We start from the raw sequence: 23,468 nt of genomic DNA, 5'->3' as shown, positions 1-23,468 counted from the left end.
GTAATTGAATGTGTTTTATTTAGACCGTAACATTTAGTGCCACTTTGTATTTTCAATTAGGCTTCAGTCAGACGCCGAGAGTCTGATTCGTTTTGTGGTTTTGATCAACACAAAAAAAGGCAACATCAGAGGAGCCGTCGTGAAAAGTTATTTCCATCCACTGATGACTAGGACAGTTGCTGTGATGTGAAGATGCAGCTTTGGAGGTGCCAAGAGATGCACCGGCTGTTAGGGAAGGGGGAGGGAGGAGAGGGGAGTCAGCGAACCCTTGGAAAGAAGCATGATTTAAGGTTCTGAGGTTCACAGCCCGTACTACAGGGTCTCCCCAGAGAGAGTAGGGAGGTGGGTGCTGGGCATTAGGCAACTGAGGCTCTTTCCTGCAGGGCTCCTGGTGCCCATGCGAGAGGGCCTTTTATCCAGAGCGGTCCTTTGAACACCGGGTTCCCATGATGTGGGAAGCTGATCACTAGTGGATTTCTGCAGATGAAAGTCTCTGAGCTCCTCAGCCAGAAAGGACCCCCATACTGGTTTACAGAAATATTGGAGAGAGTGTTTCCTCACTGCCCGTAACTTCTGACCAGCAGCTCACACATGCTGCCTGTCAGACACGTTTTCTCTCTGGAGCTGGTCCAAGGGACAAAATTTAGAATCCAACTTTGAACTGCCAGGGAGTCGGAGGGGGTGAACTGGGTGGCGGGATGTCAGAGGGATGACAGGAGAGTGACGGGGGAGTGGTAAGTTCGGATCCTGCCTTCTGTTAATCATCAAAGGGTCTCATGACTGCATCTGAGTTAAGGCCAACTGGAGCCTCAGTTTCCCCATCGATAAAATGTATTTGAATGTCCCCTGCGGCCGTGACATTTGGTGCATTCTTTGTGGCCCTGAATACGTTCCAAGCAGCGTCTAAGTGCACAGCCCTGGGAGGCTGACCTGGATACGGGGCTGTGTGTGCTTGTGAGACAGGGGTGCATGGGTATGAGTGAGTGAGAATAAGCATTGCTCTGTGTTCTGGGGTGTGGAAGGGTAACTACACTAACACGGCTCTTCCGTGCAACGGGGCAGGGCTGTGCTCACTGCGGGAGAAGCCGGTCCGTGCTCCTTCTCCTCGGGGCTTGCTGTTTTTAGAAAAATGTTTGACATTTTTCCAGCTGGCCCTTTGATCTTGCCGTAGCCTGCTCAGCTCAGGAACACAGTGTCTCAGCCACAGTCTTCCTTCATAGCGTGCATGCCGCACAGTTAAATTCCTCGAGCCTCCGCCACTCTGCCTGGAGTCACCTTCCTCACTCCCGCCCCCGGTTACACCCCCGCAACCTCTGCCAACAGGTTGGGGTTTGAAATTTGTACCAGGTACAGGGAGAACTGGCTGTGTCATCAGCGGTGGGTGGCTTAGCAGACAGTCTGGGTTCAGTCTCCATCCCTCAAGTACTGTTTAATGATGAGAAGGGGGAGATGGTCAGAGATGAGAGTCAGGCGGAAGGAAGATTGGAAAAAGAAAAATGGGCACAGCCAAGAACGATGTCTTAGTTAGCCACTCAGCCACGAAGTAATTCATCAACGACCTTTGAGGTCCTATTGTGCATGCAGAGCTCACCCTCACAAGATCACATATGTAGATTCAGGACACATACACGCATACAGGACGACAGATTTACAGTACAGTATGCAGAGTGCTGGGAATGTGTGAGGGGGTTACCTCTCAGGGCTACCCAACAGAGCCTGAGAGTCAAGGAAGGCTTCCTGGAGGGGGTGATGCTCTAGGTGTATTATGAAAAGAGAGGGGCTCACTGAGTGGAATAAAAAGCAAAAGAGGGCTTCCCTGGTGGCACAGTGGTTGAGAGTCCACCTGCCGATGTAGGGGACACGGGTTCGTGCCCCGGTCCGAGAAGATCCCACATGCCGCGGAGCAGCTGGGCCCGTGAGCCACGGCCGCTGAGCCTGCGCGTCCGGAGCCTGTGCTCCGCAATGGGAGAGGCCACAACAGTGAGAGGCCTGTGTACCGCAAAAAAAAAAAAAAAAAAGCAAAAGAATCTGAAAAAGAATATATATACATATATATATAACTGAATCACTTTGCTGTATACCTGAAACTAACACAACATTGTAAGTCAACTAGATTTCAGTTGAAAACAAAAAAGCAAAGGAAAAGCATGGAGGCATGAAAGAGTTCAGCCTTTTCAGGGACTGTTCCCCCAAATCTGATATTGCTGGGACTGAATGCAAGGGTTAGGAACATGAGTCCTCACAGAATATCCACAGCACACAGGCGAGCTGCCTGCAGGTGGACACAACCCACCTACCACCACCAAGATAAAAGGAGACTCAGCCCAAAGAGAAGGCGCCAAAAGCTCCCCCAGCCCTGCTGCTGCACCACAGAACTTGGGAGGAAACAAGCCTGCGCCCAGCTCTCGGTGTCTCTCCTCCACCAGCAGGCCCCCTGGACAGGCTGTGGGGCTGCGCAGCACAGTCAAGAAAACAGATGGCTGGCGCTGGCAGAGCCCCTTCCAACAGCATTCCTCGACGGCAGAGACCTTGCCTGTCTGGGCTGTTTCTGTCCCCCGAAGAGATATTACAGGGTTTGGCCCTTGCTAGGTACTCAGTAAACACTTGCTGAAGGTTTGGAAGAGAGGAAGGGGAAGAAGGGAGACAAGAAAAGAGAGAAAAAGGGTGTATGGAAAGGAGGCCTTGTAGGATAATATAAAGAGCTCATCTTTGGAGCCACTTGGGCCTGTATTCTTGGCTCTGCCACTCTTCAGTAGGGCCTGGCTTATCCTCTCTAAGCCTCAGTTTTACCTTCTGAAAAGTGGGAAGAACAATAATACCTGCCTTGTAAGGTTGCTGAGAAGATGCAATGACTAATCCCTGCAAAGTGCTTGGGACAGAGCAAGAGCCAGACCCTGGAAACGGCCCCAGCTAAGCCCTGTCCCTACCCTCTGGTTCACGCGTGAGTGTCCTGTTTCTCTGCCACTGAGTGCCCCTCCCCCGACTCCAGCTAACAGGTTGCTCATTTTTCACCCTTCAGTCACCTGCCAGTTGCATCTATTTCTAGCCTCTGTCTTATGAAACAAGAAGAAGGAAGGGAAACAGATAACTGCAGAGGCTCATTTACTAATTGTCAGCTCCTGCCCATCAGCAGAGCTCTGTCTGCTTGTCCCTGGGTACCTAGAAAAATCATTGTGACCTTTTATTTACTGGTGTCAGTTCTTGGCTCCAGGTCTCTCTGCCTCCCCGCTCCCCACCCCCACCCTGCAGCCCACCCTCAGTATCCCCATGCCCAGGGATGGCCTCCTGCCTCTCGTGCTCCATCACACTTAGGATGCGCAAGCTACGCTGGGCCCTCTGAGCCTCCCTGTCTTCATGATCAGAGTCTTAGAAACCTGTGGGGCACAGGGAGGAGGAAGAACCAGAATTATTGACGGTTCCTGCTCGTTGCTCCCTCCAGAGAAGATTTCTGCTGCTGACCCTCTTCTGCAGGCCTCCTCTTCCATCCCAGTTTCACTGTGGAGCTAAACTGAGATTTCGGCCAGTAAGTGACCTGCCCCAGAGTTCTCAGTAAGTCAGCAGTACTGCCTAGAAGAACACAAGTTTCTCCCAGTTCCTTATCCCAGATTTTGCCCTTTAAGCTTTACCAGGCATCTCCTCGTTTTCATCCATTTCCCCTCAACCTCTGCCACCCCCTGCACTGGTTCCTGGCCTGGCTGGATGCCATGCAGCTCTTTTGGCTTTTCTGTCTCCTTCCTCCCTGAAGCCAGCTATGCATTCACCTAAGGCCCCTCTGAGCCAGTTGGGCTGAGGTGTGCAGCCCTAGGAGCAGTAACTGGGGGCGGGGACCACTATGGAGGTGACAAGCGGACAGAGTTGGCTAACAAGTGGGCACTGACAAGACACACCACAGAGGTCCCAGGAGGCCAGGCATGAGGCAGGCAGACCCAAACTCCCTGTGTCTTCACGGGCTGCAGGAGTTAATTGTTCATACAGCATGCCTCTGTGTGTTTGTCTGTGTGTGTGTGTATGTGAGAGAGAGAGAGACAGAGTGTGTGCACACGCACACTTATGTATATCATATGCAAACTGGCTTCTGGAAAAAATGATCCAAGGTAGGGTATGGCTTTCTTACTCCATCGCCTCCAGGCCATCTGCCTTGGACTTCCAAAGCCTTCAGTGTCCATCTTAGAACTGGCCAGCCTCACAGCTCCCTTGCACTGGGGGAAAGGAATTTTAAAAGCCTCTTGTGCAAGTTAGAGCCCTTCTTTCCAAGCTTGCTTCTTGGCCCTCGCTGTCAGCATCAGTTTTCTGCAGGGAGTGATTTAACCTTCATTTATTCATTAGTTCTTTTTTCCCCTTAACTTCATTAGGTAAGATTTATAAAGGTGCTGAATTGGAAAGGTCACCTGTCCCTGGGCCCAGGAAACAGTGGGCCTGCATCTCTTCTCATGAGTTTCCTTACAGGAGGGCTCTGGTGGTAGGGAGGGGAGGGGAGTAGCAGGGGAGAGAGTGAAAGCAAAGCCTGCAGCTCCCCAAGAAGGCCAGACAGGCAAGTGGATGTTGCAGCCTCTGCACACACTCCACGCTACCTGCTTGCTGTTGAAAGACTGAGCAGCTTGGGGAAGGGCAGGCTCCGTGTTAAGCACGTCTGGAATCCTGGCTCCACCTCTTACTATACCGACCTTCACCAAATTATCTAATCTTATTAAACCTTCAGTCTTCTCTTAGATAAGTTGTCTATGATGATAGACTCTACTTTATCAGGTGCTGCAGGGGTTAAACAAGGTGAAGATCTTGAATTGTCCTGGATGAGTCCTGGTAGTGCTGGGCAGTCGTCAGCTTACTAATCACTAGAGACTGGTATACAGGGAGTCTGTTTGATTTCCCCAAGAAAAGGAAGCCCCCATATATTCTGATTGTTTCCCATCTCCAGAGCCACAGAAAAAAGCCTCAGCTCAGGGAGAAGCCAGAAGGAACCAAGCCACTGCTCGATGTCAAGCTTGCTTGCCAAGGCCCACCAGATTTCTGCAGGAAGTCGGGCTAAGCTGGCATCCTGCTTTCTGTCGTAGCCTGGCCACACGCACCGTCTCAGGCCCACCCAGCAATTACCCATAGTCAGGGGCCTTTCCCAAGTCTCAGCGGCCTGCTGGGCTTGGCCTCCAGCCATCTCATCTCAAGGAGCTGTCCCTTTCATTAACAGCCTCCCTAGAAAGAGGGGAAACAGTATAGACTAAAGAACCATGCAGGTATTTTGAACTTGCAGAAAGACAAGAGTATCTGCTTGCCGCCACCCTCCTGTATCCTTGATCTCCATGCCCCCAACGGAACTCCAGACCGTCCCAATTCACCCCACTCAGAATGAATTCAGCTCTCTGAGCTTCTCTAACTTCATGGTTAAAAACCATATACCTGGGGAATAGCTGTCTATTTGGTGCCGCCCACATTAGGCTCTAAGCTACTAGGGGACCCGAGGCAGGTCAGAGGTACCCCGTACCCTCCCAGGGCGATGGTAGAGCCAGAACTCAATCAGCGTTGGAGAAAATAATTTTAATAGGAAAGCACGGAGGGAAGCAGGCAGGCAAGCCAAGCTGAGAATATTGGGTTTGAATATGATCACAGAGGATTACAATAATTAATTTTATTTTAGCTAATATTCTTACAGTTGGGGCTTCTGGAATCCAACAGGCAAATGTATGCTCTTAGTGCAAATTGGAGCATGCCCAGAGTAATGGAGAAAAGTCTAGTCCACTCACTTTTTCCAGAATCCTATTTCCCTTACCTGGGATCACCTATTTGTTTGCCAAAGATAGGCTAGGGAGTAAATTCCAATAGAGGAAGGAACTCTTGGCCTGAGTAAATGAGACCAGTGCCTCCTCTATGCTAGATGGAATGAAGAGAGACGCTGGGCACTGGGTAGCAGCCCTCCAAGGAGCCCGGCGCTCCTGGGCAGCAGCCACAGGAGACCTAGAGTGTGGATCTCGCCCCAGGGCAGTCCTTACCGCCATGGAAATCACTTCACATGTATGATATTAGTTGGTACTGTCCTCACACTCCCAGATTTAATGAGATTCTTTGAGCATTGTTAATAAACAATGCTTGACCTTTTTAGAGTAGCAACACTGTATCATTTTATTTCATGAAATAGGCCCTGACACAACAGGCCATTTGGTATAGTTATTGTTCCGTTTTCAAATGAGTGTAGTTCTAAAATAGAATTTGGTTTTGCGACTCTCACAGTGTCCATTGAGGTCACCAGGGATACTGGTCACTGAATAGCCCAGATAGGAAGTGACCAGTAATTGTACCTGAACTTCACAGCCACTCCTCATTATCTGAGTTCTTCCCTACTACTCTGACTGTGGCCACTGTCACAACCACCAGGTCCGGCACCTAACGACACTGTAGTTTGTACCTCTATCTTGGCCTGGCTGTGAACAATTTCCTCTCCCTGTAACTCAAGCTAAATCAATATTGGAATTTATAGGAAAGAAAGAAGGCCTCACATAACCCTCTTTTGTTGTGTTTTCCTGAAGGAGGGTAGATATGAGTCCATGGTATGTCTGGTTCTATTTTGCATGTCAGTTCAATTTCTTTACCTGTGGCCCTAGACTAACATCTAGTGGCCGTGGTGTAATGATGATAAGCATCAGTACAGAGACCGAAGCTGCACACACAATTTAGTCTTTAAATATTTTCTGTCTCTGGGGTCAACTGGATACAACAGATGCCCTGTATCTCTCAGGACACACCCCTCAGGGACACATTAGTTATAGAACAAAGGTGATTGACATTTTCTGAGTCCAGTGAATAGCCTCGTCCTCTCAATCCAACTTATAAGCCCCTCCTACTTCAGGGATGCCTTTGGCCCAGAGGTGTCGCTTTCCTGCATCCTAAGGCTACAGTCTTAACATATAAAATCATTTGAAACATAAACAGTGACAGATAACCATTAGAGGAGAGTCATTCTTTTACATTGTAAGAATAGAGTTGGGAATTGTCACTTTTGAGAGGTAAGAGAGAGACATATGGACAGAATACCAAGAGTCTCTCATTTGTCTCTTAACATTAAATCTAAATCATAAAACCACAGACAAGAGACTCTTACATTTGGAGACTCTTTTGTTTTCCTTTCTTTGTAATAAGTGTATGGAGTGTGCAAAAAACATGCACTCAAAAAGAGGTATCATTTCACCACCCTTTGGTCTCCTCAATGGTAAAAATAAAAACTCCAACTGCCTGATCTCTAAGTCTGTAACTAGTGACTAATCTTGATTCAGTGAGATTTCATGGGGCGAACAGTTGGACAGTTTCCAATATGACACTTGTTTATGTGTGTATATATGAAGTTCTGCTCTTCCACCTTCTTGGCTTTGAATTGAGAAATTTAGGAAGTTATCAAATGCTACATGCTACAACATGGACAAACCTTGAAAACATAATACTAGTGAAAGAAGCCAGCCACAAAAAGCCACATACTGTTTGCTCCCATTTATATGAAATGCCCAGCATAGCAAATCCATAGAGACAAAGAACCGATAGGTGGTTCCCTAGGGCTGGAGAGGTCCGGGGGCAGGCAGAACGGAGGGTGATGCTAATGGATATAGGGTTTCTTTCGAGGGGTGAGGAAAATGTACTAAAATTGATTGTGGTCATGGTGGCACAACTCTGAATATTACTGAAAACCATTGACTTGTACACTTTATGTGGGTGAATTTTATGGTATGTGAATTTTATCTCAATAAAGCTGTTACTTAAAGAAAAATCATAGGAAGGCTGGGCCATAATTGGTGGCTACCCCATAACCTCTCCTCTCTGGTCACCACCACCCAAGAAGGCCTGGATGCCCCACCATGAATGATGCCGGTGGGTGGCATCTGCGGGGTCTGCTGTCCTTCTTGCCTTTTCTTCCTTCCCTTCTTCTCCCTGCTCTTCTGCTGCCTTGGTCTCCTGCTCTTGCCTATTCCTTCTGTTTCCCCTCTTCTTTTTCCTTCTCTCCCTACTGATCCCACCAGGCAATGGGCTTTCCTTGACCCCGGGAAACTGAAAGGGAGGGAACAAGAGATAACAGTGAAAATTAATCATAACCATAATAATAAATTATTTGTATGATGATAAATGATTACAGCTGTCCAGGACCTAATTTAATCTGCACAACATCCCCATTAAGGGGATAATTATCCACATTTTATAGGTGAAGAAACTTAGATTCAAACAAGCAGAGTGACATACCCAAGCTTACCAAGGGGCAAAACCAGAATTCAAATCCAGGCCTGTGTGGCCTGAGAGCCTAATTCTCCAAAGCATGAGAAGACCTTAAATATGACTCTGGGCTTGGTTACTTATTGATGAATTATAATAGAAGTCATTTGACAGGGTTCAAAACTGCGGTATCTACAATCTCATCTGTTGGTCCGATACTTACGGCCATTTATGGGTGATATCTATGTGGCGCTTCCATTCTTTATGGTTTTCATTAAGACTCTAATCCTGTTTAGAAGCCTTTCATTTTTAACTCCTCTGTTTAATTTGGCACAGCCCTAATCCTTCTTCACTACAAGCTGGAGGGAGACAGATCCCGATGGCTCTTTTCTTCTCGCAGTTGCGTGCAGCCGGGGGTGGGAGGGGGCGGCAAGCATGGTGTGTCATGAGTGTATGTGACGTGAATATGTGTGTGAGCATGTGGTGGGAGTACGTGTGAAGTGTGTATGCTGTCAGTGTGTTGGTGTGGAATGTGAGTGGATGGTATGAATGTGTGTTTGTGTTCATGAGTGTGTTTGCATGAGAGTATGCGTTTGTGGAGTGAGGGGGTATGTGTATGTCAGGGGGCTATCATTCACTGTATCCTATTTTTTCAGAATCACACACATTCTTGAGTTGAGGCCTAACCATTGGTTTCCAAGGCACAGGGGCCGTTCTCCCCTCCCCCGTCACGGCCTGCCAGGCTCTCTCCCCTAAGACAAGCTTGGAGTTGGAGGGGAGTCTTGAGTCCAGCCTGTCACTCATCAGGGACCTTGAACTCCTGCTTAGAGCTCCCCAGTAATGGAAATCTCCCTTCCTCCCCACTCTTTTGGTTTATAGAAAAATTCTTCCACTGGACTATTCTTTGTGAGGGAGGCCTAGAGTTGTTTTACTTTGTTTAATTCATATGTAAAAAGTCTACTCCCCAGGAACCAGTAAGAAAAGACATCTAAAAGCGACATCCTTTTTTGTGTCCTTTGCTCTCCCCAGAGTACGCACCAAAGCTCGTTCCCTCTGCTTTGGCTTGTGATGTTTTCCTGCCCAGGACACTATACTCTCCCCCTCCTCAAGTCCCACCTCCTCCATGGAGCCTTCTCTGCTCTTCAACTCACACTTGACACCCACCTTCTCTGGACCCCCCCCAAAGGGCTTATAAGAGGTACAATGCTTAGCACCTAAAAATATTCTGTCTCTGGGTAAAATTCTGGTTGACCCACACTACACATTTCAGCTACCTATTTCCCGAGAGAGTTTGGGCATCAGGGCCGCCAGATACGATGGTTCAGGTTGTGTACTGTACAAAGGCATCTGGCTGAGGGCCAAGTGAGGCTGAAACTAGGTTTTCACTCATCTTACCAAGCCATGCACCTAGAGGGGGCACCTTTCCCAAATTGCACAAAAGGACTCTTATTGGCTAGAGGTGGCCAGGGAGCCTCAGAGAGTTCAGTCCTGTTGTCTCAAGGCCCCCAGTAGCAGCTGGAGGAGTGCTTGTTGAGGGACACAGGGAGTGCTGCCTTCCTTCCCCACTTCTCGGCAGATGAACCCGGCCCCCACAGTCCTCCTTCAGAAGACCTTGACCCCTCTGAGTAATCCCACCACACTCCGGTCACCACTTAGCTCCACATGCCCTCACCTGACTCCGGCTTGATTTTCACTTCTCAGTACCTGCCTTTTAGAGTCCTAAATCTTTTTTTCACATCTTTGTTATGTCCTTCCAACTAGTTACCAAGCTTTAGGAGGGTGGAGAGCATACTTGCATTCCATTTGCTTTCGGCCACCCCTGTGACATCTATCCAAGGACTCGGTCCCACTGGGGGCCAAGTTAGTGTTGTTGACACACTGAGCCACCAGCTGAAAGAGCAGAGAAACCAAAGTTCTGTGTTCAGAGCCATGAGTCAGGGCATCGACCCGTCTCCCAAAACACCAGCTCAGCCGGGCATCTCGGGGGACAGAACCCATCTACTCAGCCTCCCTCCTGCTCTGGTCCTAGTTACCTGCAAAAGGTTCCTAAGGATTAGAAAGTTCTGGAAGAACTCAGCCTTATCTCCTGGTTTCTGTCTAGGGTGACCCAAAGTACTGGACAGGAAAATGAAGAAGGGGCCCCACCCTTCACCAGATTAACCTTTAATTATCACTTAGTGAATCATCGATTAGGCTTCTGATGGGCCGTGGCTTGGCAAGGACTAAAGCTGTACCCCTTCAGATGCATGTTTGGTTTGGATGAGGGACAGGCCCGCACGGAGGCAGAGCATCCCAGGAAATGGCCTTTAGCTGGGTCTATGGCATGGTTTGGTTGTGCCTCTGCAGAAAAATGTGTGAGGCGTGTCTAGCCTGCAACAGTGGGAAAAGTTGCCTTTTTTTCCTCAAGACCTCCAAGCCCGGGTCCCTGGCTGACCCCCTCCACTTCCATCTCCACCTCTCAGCATTGGTACTCCCTCAACCCACCCTCACACTCCAAAATAAAGCATTCAGGAAGTCACTAAATAGCAGTATTGATGCTCCATCCCCGCATGCCCTGAAATGATAATGCGTCACCCGTGGTGCGTATCCAGACGGAGCCAGATTACGCTCAGGTGGTTAAAAGTCCAGGTCTAATTAGAGTTCCAGGGAATCAAGCCATTGTATTATTAATGATCTTCCTCCAACGTTCTGATTAAAACAGTAATTTTAATAAGCACAGCTCGATGCTAAGTGTTCACTGAGCACCTAATTACATCAGTTATAACTCCAAAATTATTTAAAATTCCCTTTTTCCACCAGACCCTGCATGCACCAAATAAAAGAGAGACTCAGACAACTCGGTGATTACTTGCTGTAATTAATTTCTTAAGCACCTGGTTGTTTTTTTTTTAAAAAAAGGAAAAGAATCTTTTGTCTCTCTTCCACCTCCTTACCTCCCCCTCCACCCCTTTGTATCTCCAGAGGCTCTGTGACATTGGTTACATTAGAGGCCGCCACTGAAGGAGGCCACGAACAGAAAGAAGTGAGGAAGGTAAAGATTTGAACAGTCCCTGCCACCACCCTTCAGGCAAGGGGCGGCTGCAAAGCTCCAATCTGCACTGATGGCTCAGACAGGGCTGGGCACTAGGGGCAGGGAGGCCGGAGCACCCAAAGGGCTTCTAACCAAGAGCCGGTTCCTGATCACATCCCTGTCTTCCTTAGACCAGCTTCGGATGCCTTATTTAGTGATCTCAATTGCATCTCCAGGAGGGCAGAGGCAAACGGGTTGAGAGCCTTCCCATTGTGGCTGTCCACAAATTCTTCTGACCCTCGAGCCACTTGAGTTAAAAAAGAGGCCTCAAAAAAATAAATAAAATTCAAAAAAAAAAAAGAGGCAGGCAGAGAAAAAAAAAGAGACCTCACACCAGTTCACCCTGTTCAAGGACACCAGAATTTTAGAAAGAATGGTCTGCTGAGTCATCTGAGAGTTGAGCTGCAGAGTTTTCTTTTAAAAAAAATCATAAGTTATCCATAAGTTATCAGTCTATCCCCGGAAATAACACCAATAATTCCCCAGCGTTTGTGCGATAAACTTGATCCTGAACAAGGCACGCCTGTGGCTCTCACTTCACATGATCCTCGTGACAACAAATGAGTTAGGAACGGCAGTTGTTAGCATTCGCACACCCAATCAGTACGCTGAGACAGAATCAAATCGCAGCTTTATTCTGTCTCCCACCATCGCTCTACTTACGTCTGGGGCAGGCTGCATAGCTCATCAGCTCACTCTTGGATAATAAAAAGTCTTTCACGTCTCAAGCACAGTCTCCATTCAGAAGCATAATGCCCAGTTCCAGACCAGAAGAAAAACTCTGGCCTTGATGAGAAAGATGCCCAGATCTTTCTCTCCCCGACCCCCAGCCTGGGCCGGCGCACACTCCCCACTTGCGGGGATGAGAGGTGGGGAGGCGTGTTTCTTCCCTTTCTGTCACTTACCTTCCCGCACTCGAGCTGTTGTTACCCCTTTAGAAGAGGAGGAGGGGAAGGGTCAGGGAGGTCCTTCTCTCTTGAACTGGAATTGTCGCAAGACAACCTCATGCTCTCCGAGCAGGCTGGCATTTCTGACCTTTTCGGGGCTGAGTCCTCCCTGGGCCTGTGGACACCCCTCTGCCAAGCTGCTTTGGCTTCTGCTCCCATCAGGCGGGCAGTACTTCCTCTTATCCCGCCACTCTCCCCTCTGCCTCCATTAGCCAGCGGTTCCCTTCACGTGAAGATGCTCACACTAGTGACTTAGCCCCACCTCCAGGGGTCCTCTTGGACAAGTAGTAAAATACTGCCAGGCCAGCTCTCCTTCCTGAGGTGTCCACATCTAGATGTGATGCAAGGCAGCCCTTGCACATCCTCGGCCTGCCACCATCACCGGGGAGCTCAGTGACCTCCCGCGGTCCTGCCTTCACTCTGCCTCCTAAGAGCTCGCCACCTTACCCTCTGGATTTCCTGCCTCCTGGCTTTTCCCGTCCACTCTGACCCCTACAGTCCAGAGGATGCATCAGGCTTTCTAAGTGGTCCTACTGAAGGGTGGCTGGGTCACAGCATCCCAAGGTCCTCCTCCAAACATCTCACAAAATCCTTTCGTCATTCCTTCGACCCTTTCATTGCATTGATCTGGGTCGGGGATCTAGAATAAAGGGTAGAAGAATCATGAACTTGGATCTTAAGAATCTACTCTGAAATCTTGCATGACAGTCGGCCACCGTACTTTAGCAAGCTGCATTCATTATATCTCGGTGCCTTGGTGGATGCTTTAATTTTGACATCCGCTAATATTTACAGATGTGGAAAGTGAGGCTCAGAGAGGTTAAATGGCTTACCCAGCACAGCTGAGTACCTAGTGTGGCTGAGCCAAGTTCTTCTGACAGTAGCAGCCGTGTCCTTTCCATGACACCATGCGCCTCTGATGGGTTAGAAACGTCGTCTATTTAAACAAACCACAAAAAGCCTTCACATCACCTAATGGATCCCAGCAGAATGCCAGCAGTCTCAGCCACACCTAGAGAGTCTTTGCATAGTTCTTAGTACATTTACTTAAGGAGCTTAAAATAAAACCTGCATCACTGAGTAAGTGTGATTAGCTTCTCAGCAGGTATTTATAGACATATTTTATGTAGGAAACTGGAGTTGGAACATACAGGGATATCCCATATGAAGAAATAAAAAGCAGAGCCCTGTGAATAACCTAAAAAGAGAGAGACCTCAGAAGAGCTTAAACAGTATGTTTGCGTCTTGCGAGTTGGGCAGGAGGTCAGAGTCTAGATTCAGAGAGAGGGGTCACAGAGGTTGATGGAAGAAGGCTGTGTGGGGCAGTCATTTGCACGTGTAGGGGAGGGAAGGACATTCTGATAGCAGGAATGCATGAGCGAAGAAAGTTATGGAGGCAGGACCACGCTGAGCAGGAGAGACCAGCCTGCCAGGGGTGGGATTCATGCTGACAGAAGAGTCCAGAATGGGAAGTTCAGCCTGGGTGGGGAGTAGAGGTTAAAAGACTGAAACATTGGGCTGGGGTATTTGGATTATAAACTTCATCCAAGAAGCATTTTTTTCGTGTTGTTTTTGAATTTTGTTTTTTGTAGGGGAAGGTGTTGGTTTTTGATTGTTTTTTTAGCTGAGGCCATCATTACAAAACACTGCCTCTGGGAAGCCTTCCTTGATTTGCCCTTCTTCTTTGCTCTTGTAGTTTTACCACATCTGGGTCATAGTGCTGTTTCGTTATGATCTGGGGGTCCATCTGTCTTCCTGACAATACTATGAGTACTTCAGGATCAGGGCCATGTCTGTTCATCTTGGAACTTCATGCCTACACAGAATACAGAATTAGCCAGTCCCTAATGTATTAATAATAACTGACAGCTATATCTCAGGCACTGGGCTAAGTGTTTTCTAACCCATGCCACCCATTATGCCTAAGAGGCAATTTACTGAGGAGTTCTGCAGCCAGCCTGCCTAGGTTTGAATCCCAGCTCTACAACTTACTGGCTATATGACTATCAACAAATTCACTAAGACTCTCTGTGCCTCCGTTTCTTCCTCATCTGCAGATAGCAAGTCTTATAGAAGTATGTGCTATAATTATCACCATTTTGCAAATCAACAAATGGGGCTCAGAGCTGAGTAACGTGCCAAAGGTCACGCAGCTAATAAGCAAAGGGGCTGGGATTTGGACCTAGGCAGCTTGATTCTAGGGCCCATGCCCTCAACGACTACACCTTTTTGAAGAAAAGAAAAAATGAGGGTGTGCAGAACACATGTAGTGTGGAGAGAAGGAGAGAGAGACCAATGGGCCATCAGCCACCAGCCCGCTGTGAGGATGGGGATCTGCAGCTGGGGCCAGTGGAGGGAGGCAGCAGGCATGCCATGGCAGGGACAGACCTAGGACACATCATGAGAGAAGAAATGCAAAACTTCTCCTCTTCCTCCTTTCTCTTCTGTTTCCACCACCCTGGCCCTCCGTGACTTACCCCCGAATCACTTTTCTGACCAGCCATCTCGTCCTGATACATGCCCATTCCTGGGCTTCTTCCTGTACCTTCTCATGTTTGTTCTCCGTTCATGCTTTTCTCTCCTCACAGAATGCCCTTCCTCCATTCCTGCCTCTCAAAATATCGCCAAGTTTTCAAGGTCTGCTACACATGATGACACCTTCCTGGTCCCTTCAGCCCGAAGTGACCACTCCCCGTTGAAACTCTTATGTGACATCTTTCACTTTCTAGCTTCCCCACCAGAGGGCATGCTTCTGGAGGGCACTGGAGGGCCATGACTAACTCAGATTTGCTATACCACAGCACAGGACTTGATACCTGGTGTGTTGAATAAATGAGTAGACGAATGAAGGACGGCTCCGTAGCTGGATGGACTAATGTATGAGTAAATGAATGAAGAGACAAATGAACAAATTATAAGTACCAAGTGTGTCTCCACCACATGCAGGTCCACCCAGTTATAAAGCAAGTCTACACGAATGTAGATGCCCGAGGCCATGCCAATCAACCTGTACTGGCTAGTCCCCAGGGGGCAGAGCACTGTGGCTCTGTGGTCATCGCTGCCTCGGTGCAATGGTCTTTATTCAATTGGCCAGTCTCTACCAGCTCCCAAAGCAGCACCAAGGCCCGGGATTCAGCAAAGCATGGGACCCTCCCTGCCTCATACCACCTTGCCAAGGTTAAATGAATGAATGGCATGAATGAAGAAGTGAGCTCTATACAGAAAGGAAATGTAAAAATTTTAATACAAGTGTAGGAGACTATTTTCCTTAGGCAGAGATTTAACTTACACTCATATCCTCCACCTTTCTCTCTGTCTCTTACACACACATGCACACTCGTCTACCTACCTATTAACGTGTCCCAGGAAGCTGTGAGTGACAAGAAACTGCTCTGTCCTTCCCTGGGGAGCTAGTCACTTAGCATACTAAGAAAAACCAGAGAGAGTATTTTCAGAGTTGATGTGTCAGGGAGGACAAGATGGCCTCATCTCAGATGGTTAGAAAGGCAAGTTGAGAAATGATGGAGAAGATGCACGCCATGGGTCCACGGGAGACCAATACTCATAGCACGAGGGTCCAATGGCTTCCTGTCTACTCAGAATTGTACGATAGCTTAGGCAGAGAGGGGGAGGCCCGTCTCAGATCCAGCGCCCGTGGGTAGAGCTTTCTTATGTGCACAGCTGTCGACAGGGGTGGACTGAAGAGGGGCCAGGGCACTTGAGCTTTTGACCAGATCCCATTCCAGCTTTCACCATCTGGTAGGATTTTGCTCTCCCTACATCAAGATGACCTGGGAACTTCAACCTGGGGTCCCTTCAATACCCCAGAATTCCACAGAAGGTGTCAAGGATGGAAAATCAGCACACAAGGAGTCCCCAAGGCCTTACCAGCTCCCATCAATAGCCCTGAGTGGCAACATCAGAGGCGGAAGTGCAGCTGGGCACTGGAAGGCAGGAACTGGAGCCTGGTGTGGAGACGATGCCAGGAGCTCTGCTAAAGGGAACTCGTTAGGGCCCCCTTGAGGAGCAGTGGTGTCCTGAAGGCCCCACTTTCCCTCCTAGACGACTCCCTGAGTCCTCTTCTCAAACAACACTGAAGGTAGCCCCATCCCCTACCGAGGCAACAGCAAAGGTGTTCTTACCCCAGATCTCCGACCAGCCTCTTCTCGGGCCCTGGTGATTCCCTCCCCAAACCTCACCTTTTAGAGCTTACATGCTTTAGAGCCGTACATGCTTCAAAGAGGATTTGGGATTAACGGGAGGGCCACACCCTCTTGTCTGGCTCTCCTGGTGACTGGAAGACAGGGGAGCCAGAATCTGAAGGGGTGGGGCCCAGAAACCAGGACGTATTAGGCAGATGCCAGCTCTCAGATAAATCAAGCTCCATGTGGTAAGGCTACCCTTGGGCTCTCTGCATCCAGGGGCCCCACTGGAAGGTCTGGAGGAATAGAAGTGTGAATGAACGAATGGGAATGGACAGGTGAAAGGGCATCCCTGCTTCGTTACTCCATCCCTTTGCCATCACCACTTTTCCCCTCTGGGGCAGACAAGTTGATGTTGGCCCTGTAGGGGGCTTTGTGGGCCCTGGCTAAACCCAGGCATCTGGTTTCCAGGTGAGAGATCTGATTTAGCTATTTCATAGACCCTGTATTTCCCAAATCCTCTCGTCCCCTATTTCCTACCCCACCTGCTTTCCCTAACTGAATAAATCCATGGTTGTCATGGAGACAACATAGTATCAGCCTCTCTGCTTCTTTGTAGAACCTTCCAAAAAACAGCACTAGAGAGGGCCCTTTCTGGCACAGGAGTCCTGTCTGAGAAAGTATGGTATGGTATTTGGAATATCTGCTTTGCCCATTTGCTTTCTTCCCTCTTTGTACTTCTTCCTTGCCCAAGTTCCACCTTCTTCCTTAGGAGACTAAGCTCAATTTGACTTTTTCCAGCCAAGGATCCTGAATTTCAGTGTTCTTCAGCCTCCAGTAGGGATCATGTCATGAATAAAGACAACAGTTTGAGTAGCTGTGTAGACCTAATTCTCCCCATATGATAGATAGATCAGCGGTCTCAGCCCAAAGAGGCGAGGTAGCTTACTCAAGGTCAGCCTACGCAGGAGTGCAGAGTCTGGGTGAGGGCCCTCTGCAGCTTCCTGCGCAAACACTGCCGCCTTCAGTGGGTCTGCACAGAGAGATTGAGCATGATAACTACCACTATTAACCACCAACTGCATGCAAGGCTCTTTGTGTACAGATGTCACTTAAACCTCAAAACAACCTGGTGAAGTTAATACCATTATTGTCAGCATTTCACAGAGGAGGAAACTGAGGTGCAAGAAGGACAATAAGGACCATTTATTAATGTCATACAGTCGATAATTATAGCAGCTGGATTTGAAACTGAGGACTGTCTCCTTCAAAGTCCAGCTTTTTTTTTTTTTTTTTTTTTTTTTTGCGGTCCGCGGGCCTCTCACTGCTGTGGCCTCTCCCGCCGCGGAGCACAGGCTCCGGACGCGCAGGCTCAGCGGCCATGGCTCACGGGCCCAGCCGCTCCGCGGCATGTGGAATCTTCCCGGACCGGGGCACGAACCCGTGTCCCCTGCATCGGCAGGTGGACTCTCAACCACTGCGCCACCAGGGAAGCCCAAAGTCCAGCTTCTTAACGAGGACAAAGTAAACATGGCCTCTACCAAAAGGGTACAGGAGGAGCCATCATTGCCCAAGTGCTCATCAGTAGGGTGAATTCCACTCTTTGGGGCCAGAAATTTCTTTCCCCATCATCCTTTCCCCTTTGACTTCTGCGTGACCTTCTGCTGGGTTTTATGAATGAGAAGGAAAAAATATCATTGAAAATTTCAACCAATTTTGGCTCCCACTCTCGGAGTGATAGATAGCTTTAATTACTCCAAATTACTCAGCCACTCCACTCTTCTCCCCCAAGTCATTAAAAATAGATTTTCTCTTTGAACAGTCACTCTGCCCTAGGGTCTCCAGATAGTCAGAAGTTCTTAGGAGAAGGCCCCAGGGTCAGCTTTTGGTCAGAAGGTTGCAATCACAGGCTCCAGAAACTCCAGCTGGTTTTCTGGGGGTGGGGCCGGGTGGGGCGGGGCGGGGGTGGGGTGGGGGTGTGGTGTGGTGTGGTGGGGCCGGGTGGGGCGGGGCGGGGTGGGAGGTGTTGGTGTCTCCTTCTTCTTAATGATATTGATCATGTGACTTTCACAGCCCCCAGGAGGGGCAGCGGGGCTGGGTTGGTGTTTACTTTATGAAGATTTAAGGTGATCTCACACATGACTATTGATTTTTAAAGAACTGGACCTAACCCTGGGAACAAACAATACTGAGTCCTTCACATTAATTACTGGGAAGTTGATTCGTAGGGAGAACTGAAGATGAAAATAGGAGCTCAGAGGTGCCCTGGTCCCTGATGAACAGGCAGGACAGGTGAGACGGGAATTGCTATCTCCATTTTAAAAATAAAGAAGGGAGGCTTGAAGAGGTTAAGCAGCTTGCCCAGGGCCTCGCAGCGAACAGCTAGCAAGACCAGGACAGGAGGCCCTTGCCACCTCCACTGCCCCCACTCTGTGCCGACTGAGGGCCCTGACATTCCGAGCAGGCTCAGGATGGAGACTGTGGAACCCATTCAGAGTCATGTCCATTACTGTTACGGCCCTGGCAGGTTTTAAAAAAATCCAGCAGGGCATCCTCACCCCCACCAACCCATCCCCTCCCTCACTCTCTCACATCATCCCTTGTGTTGTCTGGCTCCAGATGCACCAGCTGAATCGCTGTCAGCAACCAGAGAAAAGTGAGAAAGAGGCAGGCAGTGGCCAGGAAGGAAGCGTAATTACAGCGCTGGGCCCTGACCTCCAGGAGAAAGCCAGGGGACCCTGACAGCCCGCCCTTGGGGGCAGCCCCAGGAGAGGGGTCTTTCCTTACTGCTCCCTGTGCCTCCACCGCACCACCTCAACCTGGGAGTCGGATGAACCTGGACTCCAGTTCTGCTTCCGCCACCTACAAGGCACGCAACTTGGGCAGTTTGTTTAACCCAAGACTCGGTTTTCTAATAAGTGAGGTGGGCCTAATCCCTCGTCTGCAAGGCTGATGTAAGGATTAGGTGAGGTGACACAGGGAAAGTGCCTGGCGTGCAGTAGGTGCAGGATAAACGGTTCCTGCTGCTTCATTCCCTTGGACAAGCTCAGTCAACTTCCCGGCTCAAAGGAAGGCGGTGCCAGGCAGGAGGCCTCAGCCCCCCTCGCTTCTCCCCCTATCCCTGGGGAGCAGATCCAAGGAGGCGATCTCACTTCTGCCCCCAAGCACACCCAGCGGGGGAGAATTAGATTAAGATGCTGTTTCAGGCATCCAGTTGACAGTCAGCTCTTTGCCTGTAAACGATAGGAGACAGGATGCAGGTATTATTCTGTGGAGTCTTGCTGATTCAAAGGGGCCATAGTGTGAGGCACATCTAGAGCCAGGGGAGCCTGGCCTGTTCCCGGAGGGTCCACTTTGGCTTGGGTGCCTGAGAGAAACTGACCAGGGCTGGGGCCTTGGCCTGGCCTCCCTGACCATCTGCCCATGTTCCTCTCCCTGGGAGGACTGTGAACCCTGCCCCCAGCGGGTGTACAGGGAAGGCAGAACCCTAAGCTCTCAGACCTCCCAGTGCTGGTTGTACCTGTTCGCCACGGGGCTGACAAGATTCGGGGTAAGCGGTGAAGAGAGACTCCTCCCAGGGCTTCCCTGGTGGCGCGGTCGTTGAGAGTCCGCCTGCCGATGCAGGGGACATGGGTTCGTGCCCCGGTCCGGGAAGATCCCACATGCCGTGGAGCAGTTGGGCCCATGAGCCATGGCCTCTGAGCCTGTGCATCCGGAGCCTGTGCTCTGCAACAGGAGAGTCCACAACAGTGAGAGGCCCGCGTACCGCAAAAAAAAAAAAAAAAAAAAAAGAGAGAGACTCCTTCCACCACCCATGGGAACAGGTAACAACTGCTGGGCGCTGGCCAGCTCCTAGGAGCAGTGGAGTCAGAGAAACCAAAGCCTCACCTGCCCTCTGGTTGCTTCCCGCCTCCTGAATCCTGCTCTGGCCCCAGCTCCATCTCCTGGAACTAACCCCTGAACCCCCTGTCCCTCCTTTCCTCAGAAAGATCCTTTATGACATGTCATCACCACGGGCCACGGAGGACGCGCTGCAGCTGGCCACCTCCACTCACTGTGAGACAGAGCCCAGGGTTAAGCCAGACCTTTGGGTGCCTCTATTTCCTGGTGGAACAAATGGATCCCTAACCTCCCTTCATCCCAAGGGAGCTTTGCAGATCAAATGAGATAAGGGGTGTGAAAGCGCTCAGAAAGTGCTAAAACCCTCTCTGGGCATCGGCATCTGTTGTGATTGGGCCGCGGAGCTCATCTTGCACACCAGCCCTGGTGGGGCTTCCCATCAGTCTGCCCTCAGCTGTGAAGGCAAATGAGCATCAGATTGCTTCTTGAAAACAGATCTGGTTTGGGAAAAAGAGGAGAAACTGGGTGTAAGACCCTACAAACTCCAAGGGGAGAGAGGCTGGGCTGGCAGGGAGGGACCACCAAGAGACGATACAAAGGAAAGGAGAGAGGTGTGGGGAGCCAGTTGCGTTTCAGCTGCCGTGCACTTTGCCCCGGGCCCTGGGGACTAGGAGGCTGTAGCTCAGGCCAACTGCATGCTTCCACCCGGGCTCCGTCACTTCCCACCCCCTGCCACCTGGCTCTCAGCCACTGAGAAGGCCACTGTTTCTTTCCTTGTGTCTGGAGGCAGGGGACACATGTGGGGACAGGTGTACCATCTGGCAGGGGGGAGCAGATTCCAGAGAAGCAGGGGATTAAATGCTCTGTCCCCAAGGGGCCCTACCAGCCTGGGGAACAGTTTTCCCTTATTCCTTCCCTCTCTCCCTCTCTCTCTTTGCATGACTGCAAACTTCAGCCTCTAGAACAGAGTGCCCATGCCAAAGCTCCCTGAGGAGAACCTCCAAGCTCTGGCCTTTGAGCCACGACTGTCCCTTGATTATACCTCTATTGCGGCATCTATTCTCCCGTATTAAGATGATCCTGTTTCCTTTGTCCTCAGCCAAACCATGGGCCCCAGGGGGACAGAGAATGTCACCCGATGCCTAATGGAGAGCTTAACACAACATAAATGCTCTGTAAATACTGAAGGACCGCATGGCACCCAGGCACAGCCCATGGTCAGAATCCTCTGTGTTGTTCTGCTTTCAACTCAGCTGCTTCTCCGATAGTTGCCCCCAGATTCTCAGAACCAAGGTGGCTCCTTCTAGGAGTCCACACAGGGTGGCAGAGATACAACCTTGATTCTCTTTCCCCAGGTTTACGCACCAAAGGGCTCCTCCCTCGGTCCAGCACCGGGAACTCTTCTCTGAAGAGTGATGGGTTTGTACCTGATGGTAGTGACTCTCCAGGCTGATAGTAACTGCCAGGGCCACAGAGGCCGTCGGGGCCTCACCCTGGGTAGTCCAAGCCCTGTGGGTGTGCCCTGTCCTTCAACATCTTCAGGAAGGAGGATGGTTCCAGCAGGTCCCTTGGTGATTCGTCCCCGCAGCCGATGATAATCTGATATCACATCCCTTGCCGTGCGGGGCGCTGCACCCTGTGGGCTGACCAGTGTCCTTAAGGGGGAGAGAGTTGGGTGGGGGAGAGAACCACTCCGAACTCTGCACCCCTGCTGAGCTCTTTCCCACGTACGTCAACCTCACAGACTGAGGCCAAGGGAGGCACTGGAGATGAGGGGCCTTGGGGTCAGAGGAGACAAGAACACAGTACGAGTCACCTTTCATGAAGAGTGTTTCTTCAGTAAATGACTTAATCGGACAGTTATATTCATTAGAGGTGTAATTACAAGACATAAGATCAAGCGGAGAAGAATGCCAAGCGTGTGGGGGGAATCCAGTGCGGAGCGGTCCACTGGTCCTGGGGAGAAGGCGGTGGAGGCAGGTGGGAGAAGGGCATCCTCCATCGGAGGCGCCTCACCGCCACATTCCTCTGCCGACACAGCCACCCTCAGATCCCAGCACTCGGAGCAGAGGGGGTGGGGAGCCTCAGGCATAATTAAAGCACAATCATAATAAACAAACGCTAATTAAAGTGCCACTGAGTGTCCCATTAAACTCTGAGTCAGCCCTGACAAAGCCGCCTGACACGGTTGACACTCTCCAGGAGAAGCTCCCTTGCCTTCTCCAGCTTCCCGGGACAATGCCCATCCCCTCCCCATCCTCCCCCACCCACCAGGTCCTAGAGCAAGTGCCCGCCTTCGCCTGCTGCAGAGTGAAGTGGCCCCTGACCCCAGAAGTTTGAACTTGGTCTTTCAGGGCCTCCAGAGACTCAGAGATATTAGAACCAATTTCTCCCTGGCTATAAAGCAGTCCCCAGGCTAACCTCCATCTCTCCGCCTCCTGAGTCAGTCTAATTCCTTCCACTAGTTCCTTTCGTAGTCCCTAGGCAGAGTTTGATTCTATTTCTTCATGGCCCCAGGGCCTGACACTTAAAAAGATTTCCCAAGACATGAGGTCACATTTACCAGTGGTTCTCATAAGAATCACCTGGAGAGGGGCTTCCCCGGTGGTGCAGTGGTTGAGAATCTGCCTGCTAATGCAGGGGACACGGGTTCGAGCCCTGGTCTGGGAGGATCCCACATGCCGCGGAGCAACTAGGCCCGTGAGCCACAACTACTGAGCTTGTGCGCGTCCGGAGCCTGTGCTCCGCAGCAAGAGAGGCCGCGATAGTGAGAGGCCCGCGCACCGCGATGAAGAGTGGCCCCCACTTGCCACAACTAGAAAAAGCCCTCGCACAGAAACGAAGACCCAACACAGCAAAAATAAACTAATAAATTAACTAATAAACTCCTACCCCCAACATCTTCTTTAAAAAAAAAAAAAAATCCCCTGGAGAGCTTGCTGGAACCATTTCTCAGGCCCCGCCCCATCCCAGAAGTTCTAACCCAGTGGACTCTGGATTTTTATGCCCCTTAAGCTCACAGGTAATGCCAAGGATGTTGGTTTGAGAGCTCGGGCCACTTCTTCATGGAGGACATTCTTTTGGCCAAGGAGTGACAGGCTGGAGAGCTTACAGACGTCATGTATTCCAGCCCTGTGGCCTTCTCCATCCTTCCCAAGTTAACCCAAAACTACCTTTCCAGATTTATACCCATCACTCTTCACCCTCATGCAACATTTTCTGAAGAAACTCTGCTTTCCTGTGTTTGCTTATGTGGTTCTTTCCACCTGGGACGCTTTTCATCTGTAT

General features: G+C 50.1%; 1 protein-coding gene across 6 annotated transcripts in view; it reads left to right on the top strand.

Moving 5' to 3' along the window:
• The window catches only part of PLXNA2 (plexin A2), a 221,583-nt gene that overhangs the window by 110,546 nt on the left and 87,569 nt on the right, over window positions 1–23,468 (top strand). The window contains exon 5 of one of the 6 annotated variants that reach the window (XM_027082884.1): window positions 61–849. The exons of the other annotated variants lie outside the window; for them this stretch is intronic. Coding sequence (XP_026938685.1) covers window positions 61–171 — 111 coding nt within the window. The 3' untranslated portion in view covers window positions 172–849. Of the gene's footprint in view, window positions 1–60; window positions 850–23,468 lie in introns of those variants that run through there. 6 annotated transcript variants of the gene reach the window in all.

Source organism: Aethalodelphis obliquidens, unplaced genomic scaffold (genome assembly GCF_003676395.1).
Source record: "Aethalodelphis obliquidens isolate GAN/ISIS:26980383/991018 unplaced genomic scaffold, ASM367639v1 scaffold48, whole genome shotgun sequence".
Classification (NCBI taxonomy): Eukaryota; Metazoa; Chordata; class Mammalia; order Artiodactyla; family Delphinidae; genus Aethalodelphis; species Aethalodelphis obliquidens.
This window is presented reverse-complemented; position numbering and strand designations above follow the sequence as displayed.